Source organism: Vitis riparia, chromosome 13, assembly GCF_004353265.1.
Source record: "Vitis riparia cultivar Riparia Gloire de Montpellier isolate 1030 chromosome 13, EGFV_Vit.rip_1.0, whole genome shotgun sequence".
Lineage (NCBI taxonomy): Eukaryota > Viridiplantae > Streptophyta > Magnoliopsida > Vitales > Vitaceae > Vitis > Vitis riparia.
The window spans coordinates 4,663,769-4,671,397 of record NC_048443.1 but is presented as its reverse complement, the minus strand read 5'-3'; the positions used below and the strand labels follow the sequence as shown (position 1 = coordinate 4,671,397).

At 35.8% G+C, this 7,629-nt stretch overlaps 1 protein-coding gene across 3 annotated transcripts; it reads right to left on the bottom strand.

The window, feature by feature from the left end:
- Positions 1–706: 706 nt before the first annotated feature.
- LOC117928607 (putative disease resistance protein At3g14460) lies at positions 707–3,076 on the bottom strand. Of its 3 annotated transcripts, none has more exons than XM_034848533.1 (3): positions 1,803–3,076; positions 1,637–1,704; positions 707–841 (listed from the first exon to the last, which is right to left on the bottom strand). In XM_034848533.1, exon 1 carries the CDS (start codon positions 2,914–2,916, stop codon positions 1,804–1,806), a length of 1,113 nt encoding a protein of 370 aa, XP_034704424.1. In that variant the 5' UTR covers positions 2,917–3,076; the 3' UTR covers positions 707–841; positions 1,637–1,704; position 1,803. The 3 variants fall into 3 exon arrangements, with proteins under 3 accessions (XP_034704424.1, XP_034704425.1, XP_034704426.1); XM_034848535.1 differs by lacking the exon at positions 707–841 and adding an exon at positions 876–967; XM_034848534.1 differs by having other exon boundaries at positions 1,637–3,076.
- Between the last annotated feature and the right edge of the window lie 4,553 nt (positions 3,077–7,629).

The window sequence follows — 7,629 nt, the reverse complement described above, 5'->3', positions numbered from 1 at the left end:
CCTAACCAAGCATTGTAAGTGTGATAATTGCCCCCATTGTGAAATGCTCCTCAACACTTACATACACAAACAATGAACTATAAAAGTACTCATTGAAATTCTAATTAAGAAGCACTTGAGCTGGTGGAAGAAATACAATGGCATAAAAATTATGACTTACACAACAAAGAAACCTATGAATTCTATTCAACAAACAAAAAGGAAAACCATCAACTATGATTGAGTCAATAACATACCGTCATACATTTGTTAGGAACTTAGTCTGCCATTGCATTATTTTTCTCCCTCCTACATGTAGAAAAGAAGTTTCTATTAATTATAGAAGCGAAACCCCATATTTACACCAAGGAAAAACAGACTTAAGCATCGATGGTTAGTCAAGCATACCTGGGTGAAGGAAAGAATGATCTATCTCTCAACTTCTGGAGTAGGAATAACACAATTCAATATAAATTCATATTTCCAATGAGGTTGCTGAATGTTGGAGATGTAGGCAATACTGATCCAAACTTTCTCCTTTCTCTTTTAAGCAATTTTGTCTCACAACAGGAAAATTCTGGATTTCAAGCACTAGGTGTTGTGTTCAGCTCTTTCTTCAGCAAAAGGGACCAAAGCTTAGCACAGCTTGAGATCAATAGCACTTGAAGAAACTTTCAGCAAAAATTAATCTTACCTGAAGTTAGAGGAACAAGCAGAATGAATTTTCTATCCGTAAAGGCCTGGTGCACCAGTGCCACTCATAGAGAGGCGTCTCAAGCTTCCCACAATTGAACCCAAACTAAACAATGGGGCCAAACCCCTTTCCAGAAATTACGGAATACCTGAACAATCAAGGATCAACCTTGGTAATGAACGTAAAAATGGAAAAGAAAAAATTAATGAACAAAATTAAAATATTAAAAAAATAAAAAGGAAAAAGGGAAAAACCTTGAGTTGTGATGAGTTTTGAAATGCACCTTTTGTCTTTCTACATGCGCAGAAAAATTAGGGAGTTAAGATTATTATTTTGATGTTAATGGAATTATGGGAGTAGCTTAATAATGGGCTGGTCTCTCCTTCCATTTTTGTGATTGAAAAATAAAATCCAATTTGAAATTGATTCATGTGTTAAAAACCTATCTATTTTCCTCTACATAGGGATGTGAAAATCTTAGGCCAATCATATTTACATGTTAATTTAAATATTTGAGAAATTAAGAAGTCAGTACCATTTCTATAGACTAAAACCAGCTTCATCAAATTGTTGGAATAGAAATAAGCAAATGTGTTTGAAATATTGAATGAAAAAACCAAGTCAATTGGAACTAAACTAAGCAAGTGCAACCAGAAATCTTCTTGAGATCAAACTTAAGCCACAATAAAATTATTGCAACCGAATGAATAATTGAGAACAACAGACTAGCATGTGAATAAAAAGTGTTGACTTGAATTTCATCAGCCTCTTTTATACTTCTTACATACAATAGTATGAGGTCTGTTGGCGTAAGGGTGGCATGCAAAAGGAAATATGATTTAATTATGTAGAAAGAGAAATACACTAGAAACATTTTAGAGAACAAGGAAATAAGATAGATGAGAAAAGAAGATTCTCACAATTTTAAAATTTAGATGGGAAAAATTGAATTACTAAACATACCTAGTTGAAATTAAGGAAGGGAGAGCGATCTAAGATTCAATCCAGCCACAACTATCGAAAGACACCTCCTGGTTACAAAATTGCATTAAGATAGAAAAATGTAAAATAAACAAGAACTAAAAAGTAAAAATAAAAGAACTTGGAACTAAGTTGCGAATGGGCATACTTCAACTACGTTTAGATATGAGGGGAATGTGGGCGACGTTGGACCAATATTCTCCTCCCTCCTTTAAGTATCTTTCTTCTATGGTAGGACAACCACATATGTCAAGTTGTGCAAGTGTTGCAGGCAGCAGCCCTAAGGGCCGGAGGTTAGGGCAATATGAGATATCTAGGGATCGAAGAGAGATGAGGTTGCCGAGAGCCAAGGAGGCTAGGGATTCCATTCCGTTGATTGTAAGGGAGGTGAGAGAAATGGGAAGAAGACACTCTTCATCGGGGAAGGAAACCATATTTGGAAACATGTTCCGAATAGTCAATTGAGAAAGAGAGGTGAGGGTGTCGAGGCCCCACTCAGATATGGGTGTTTTTAGATTCATACAGCCAACGATCAAAAGTGATTTTAGGTTAGAGGCCAAACCCTCTTCCGGAAAGGACTCCAATCCTGGGCATTGAGATATGATCAGGCTGCGCAGAGATTTGAGGTTTCTCATTTGATGTGTTAGAGATTTAAGATTCTCACATCTCTTAATTTCAAGGTATTCGAGGTTAGGGATGGACAAGCCTCTTTCTGGAAAGCACTCCAGACCTCCACAGTCGTTTATGAGTAGCTCCCGAAGGCTGTCAAGGCATCTTTGTCGGCTTTTCAGATTTGGATACCTCTCAAGTCGTAAATACTCTAGGGCTGTACTGTTGGGTGACATTTTCTCTGACACTGACTCCAAGTTTGTGCATCCCGAAATAGAAAGGTTCTTGAGAGTAGAGGGTAACTCCCCTGTTGGAAAGGAATTAAGAGAGGAACAATTCTGTATATACAAATCTTCAAGACAACAAGTGTTGCTGCTAGAGGTCGAATTGTGGTGCATCAGCCCCTCTGGTAGTGACTCTAGACTTTGACAATCCCCAATATGAAGCTTCTTGAGTGTGGTGGGTAGCTCACCATTTGGGAAGCATTTGAGAAATGGAGAGCACTGAATCGTCAAGACTGCAAGCGGACACGAGTTGTAGTTATGAGGCAGCGATTTTAGACCCCCACAAGAGAACAACTCAAGGCGTCTTAGCATTGGTGGGAAACCCGAATCAGGAAATGACTCTAGTTTGGGGCAGAACGATATCCTCATCTCTTCAAGACGTGTGAGAGTTTGCAATCCATTCGACAGCTTCTCCAGATTATGACAAATAGCTATTTCCAATTTTTTAAGATTGCAAGGCAGCCATTGCTCCTCCCACAAACATTTCAGCCCATCACAATTGTCTATCCGCAATTCTTGCAAGGCTACCAAGGATCTTGAAATCTCGATGAGATTTACAGTAACGAGGGATGGAAGATCAAACTGAGCACCTCCCAACACTGCCTCATCACATTCTTCTAAATTTAATTCACGGAGAGATGCAAGTTTTGGAAGCCCACACATCAATCCCGGACATTCTGACACACGAAGCACTACTAGGGACTGCAGGCATTTCGGTAATTCCCCAATCAGTTTTGGACATTTCCACATCAAAAACTTTTCAAGATGGGGAAATGTTCCCACATCTTCCTTGATGAAATTAGAATGAGACCAATTTTCCCATTCTGGCATATCCTCAAACGTCAACTCCTTCAAAGATGCAAAAGGATTCATACTCTCTCCATAAAATTCAGCACCTATGCTTTTAACTTGGCTCATGCTTCCAATCCGCAAAACTTCAAGCAAAGGTAGTCCACCCAGATTTGGTAATAACATGCATTTTTTTGTAATTTTTGAGAGTTAGTTCCACCATTACTGAGAATGAGGGATCTCCTAACCAACTTGGAAATTTGGATCCACCATAAAATGCAATTGCGAGCCTTCTTAAATTTTCACGAGGCTGCAGGGTCTCCAAGACACGTGATTCACGTTTATCGTTTTGTGCATCCCAACAATCATCACTCCACTCCATCGTCAACTCTTTAATTTTTTTTTTATCTTTTAAATTAGCAGCTCTTGCATCTCCAACATCCACTACCTCTTGCAACCCAGAAATAGAAAGCACTCCTTGAAGGTTCGAACAATTCTTGAGTTCTTCAATTCCGACCCCTCTACTTTTGCTCACAATGAACCTAGTCAACACTTGCAAATTTGTGAGGTTGCTTATTTCGAAAGGCATTTCTCGTAGTTGATGTGTACCCGTAATATCAAGGTGCCGAAGGTTTTTCAGCTTTCCAATCCCTATAGGCAATTCGGTAAGTTCATAACAACCACGTAATATCAACATTTGTAAATTATGAAGATGGCCCACTGAATTAGGTAGACTTCGTATCCAAGAGTAGGAAAAATTGAGATAACGCAGATGTATTAACTCACCAATCGAACTTGGTAGCTCTTTTATCACATAAAAAGTCAAAGATAGTACCCGCAAGTATCTCATTGGCATTATTAGGTTATGTAACACCTGGTTAGATATATTTCCGAACAAAGTACGTGAATCTTGAGGCACTGCTATTAACGTGCGTAGATTCTTCGCTTTGTCAAAGGCTTCAAATTTTCCAACAACCTCAAATTCTTGCCGGGTGAAACATGAATGACGAGCTCTTGTAGAAATAGCATGTTGGTCATTGTTTTCCAATTTGTCCTCCAAATTGAAACATACGTCTCCAGCAACCAATTGAGCAAGATCATGAATAAGATCATGCATCACAAATTGTGATGAATGATGATTTGATTGTTGGAAAAAAGACCTTGCTAATAATTCATGAAAGTACGCGGTGCCTATCTCCTCCATCTGCTTCTTTCTGTTCAGTTGGTGAAGGAATCCCTCTCCCATCCACAGCAAGACTAATTCATCCACAACAATCCTAATAATTTTCTTTTAAGATTTCAAAGATAAGTTTAATGCCCACCAAAAACAATTTTCGCGTATCACAATCATACGACAAAAGGAAGCCATCCGTAAATGAGGCTACACAAGGATGACAAGATCAAAATCTAAATTATATAATATTCTAGTATTTGAGTCTTCTTACTTGTCCCTCTTAGTTACACAAAAGTATTCCACTATAGTACCCTTCAACCTCATCATATTTATTCCTTTAAAGGAAAATTATGAACCACTTAAAATTTTCATTTTTTGAAAGGAAAAAAAAAAGCCACTATGTTTCTTTTTAATCCGGGCCAATGTTGTGTTGATCCATTGTAAAATATTTAATGCCCACCTAAAAAGTAGTGAAAATTTTGTGACAAATGGTACCGAAGATGTGGATAGAAATCCTAATAATTTGCTTTCAACATATCAAATAAAGTTTAATGCCCAACTAAAATAATCTTCACATATCACAATCATACGACAAAAGGCAGCCATCCATAGATGAGGCTACACAAGGATAAGAAGATCATAATCTAAATTATAGAATATTCTAGTTTTTGAGTCTTCTTAATTATCCCTCTTTGTTACACAAAAGTATTCCACTATAGTAGCCTTCAACCTCATCATATTTATTTCTTTAATTGAAAATGATGAACCACTTAAAATTTTCATTTTTCTTAAGGAAAAAAATGCCACTTTGTGTCTTTTTAATTTGGACCAATCTTGTGCTGATCCAATGTAAAATCTTTAATGCCCACCTAAAAAGTAGTGACAATTTTGTGACAAATGGTACTGAAGATGTGGATAGAAATCCAAATAATTTGCTTTCAACATATCAAAGATAAGTTTAATGCCGACCTAAAACAATCTTCTCATATCACAATCATACGACAAAAGGCAGCTATCCATAGATGAGGCTACACAAGGATGAGAAGATCATAAATTATAGAATATTCTAGTTTTTAAGTCTTCTGAATTATGCCTCTTAGTTACACAAAAGTCTTCCACTATAGTAGCCTTCAACCTCATCATATTTAATTATTTAATGGAAAATGATGAACTACTTAAAATTTTCAATTTTCTCAAGGAAAAAAAAAGCCACTTTGTTTCTTTTTAATTTGGACCAATGCTTTGTTGATCCATTGTAAAATCTTTAATGCTCACCAAAAAAGTAGTGAAAATTTTGTGACAAATGGGACCGAAGATATGGATAGCAATCCTAATAATTTGCTTTCAACATATCAAAGATAAGTTTAATGCCCACCTAAAACAATCTCCCCACATCACAATCATATGACAAAAGGTAGCCATCCATAGATGAAGTTAGACAAGGATGAGAAGATCGTAATCTAAATTATAGAATATTCTAGTTTTTGAGTCTTCTTAATTATCCCTCTTAGTTACACAAAAGTATTCCACTATAGTAGCCTTCAACCTCATCATATTGTATTTCTTTAATGGAAAATGATAAAGCATTTAAAATTTTCATCTTTCTTAAGGAAAAAAAAATGATGCCACTTTGTTCTTTTTAATTTGGACCAATGTTGTGTTGATCCATTGTAAAATCTTTAATGCCCACCTACAAAGTAGTGAAAAATTTGTGACAAATGGTATTGAAGATGTAGATAGAAATCCTAATAATTTGCTCTCAACATATCAAAGATAAATTTAATGCCCACCTAAAACAATCATACGACAAAAGGCAACCATCCAAAGATGAGGCTACACAAGGATGAGAAGATCAGAATCTAAATTATAGAATATTCTAGTGTTTGAGTCTTCTTAATTATCCCTCTTAGTTACACAAAAGTATTCCACTATAGTAGCCTTTAACCTCATCATATGTATTTCTTTAATGGAAAATGATAAACCATTTAAAATTTTCATTTTTCTTAAGGAAAAAAAATGAAGCCACTTTGTTTCTTTTTAATTTGGACCAATGTTGTGTTGATCCATTGTAAAATCTTTAATGCCCACCTACAAAGTAGTGAAAATTTTGTGACAAATGGTACTAAAGATGTGGATAGAAATCCTAATAATTTGCTTTCAACATATCAGAGATAAGTTTAATGGCCACCTAAAACAATCTTCCCATATCACAATCATACGACAAAAGGCAGCGATCCATGGATAACGCTACACAAGGATGAGAAGATCATAATCTAAATTATAGAATATTCTAGTTTTTGAGTCTTCTTAATTATTCCTCTTAGTTACACAAAAGTATTCCACTATAGTACCCTTCAACCTCATCATATTTATTTCTTTAATGGAAAATGATAAACCATTTAAAATTTTCATTTTTCTTAAGGAAAAAAAATGAAGCCACTTTGTTTCTTTTTAATTTGGACCAATGTTGTGTTGATCCATTGTAAAGTCTTTAATGCCCACCTACAAAGTAGTGAAAAATTTGTGACAAATGGTACTAAAGATGTAGATAGAAATCCTAATAATTTGCTCTCAACATATCAAAGATAAGTTTAATGCCCACCTAAAACAATCATACGACAAAAGGTAACCATCCAAAGATGAGGCTACACAAGGATGAGAAGATCATAATCTAAATTATAGAATATTCCAGTGTTTGAGTCTTCTTAATTATCCCTCTTAGTTACACAAAAGTATTCCACTATAGTGGCCTTCAACCTCATCATATTTATTTCTTTAATGGTAAATGTGGAACCACTTAAAATTTTCATTTTTCTTAAGGGAAAAGAAAAGCCACTTTGTTTATTTTTTATTTGGACGAATGTTGTTGTAGACCCTCAATTTTGCCCTCCTAGCACATGTCCTAGTAGATACTTGTTCGATACTTTACAGTAGTTCCTTGGTAGCCCATAGCTACTCCCACTACTTACCTTTCTTGAGCCACCTCGGAGACTCTGGTTGAGGGATTGCCTAGCCCCTTATTGTGACCCTTGGCAGTTTTGATTTAGACTTAAACTTTTCTTTCTTTTTTGAGGATAGTTCTTAGCCATGTTTAGGCCACTTAGACAATATCCCGTTCA

Excerpts from the sequence above, each read along its gene's own strand:
- LOC117928607 (XM_034848534.1), bottom strand. The coding sequence starts at position 2,916 with ATGAGGATATCGTTCTGCCCCAAACTAGAGTCATTTCCTGATTCGGGT.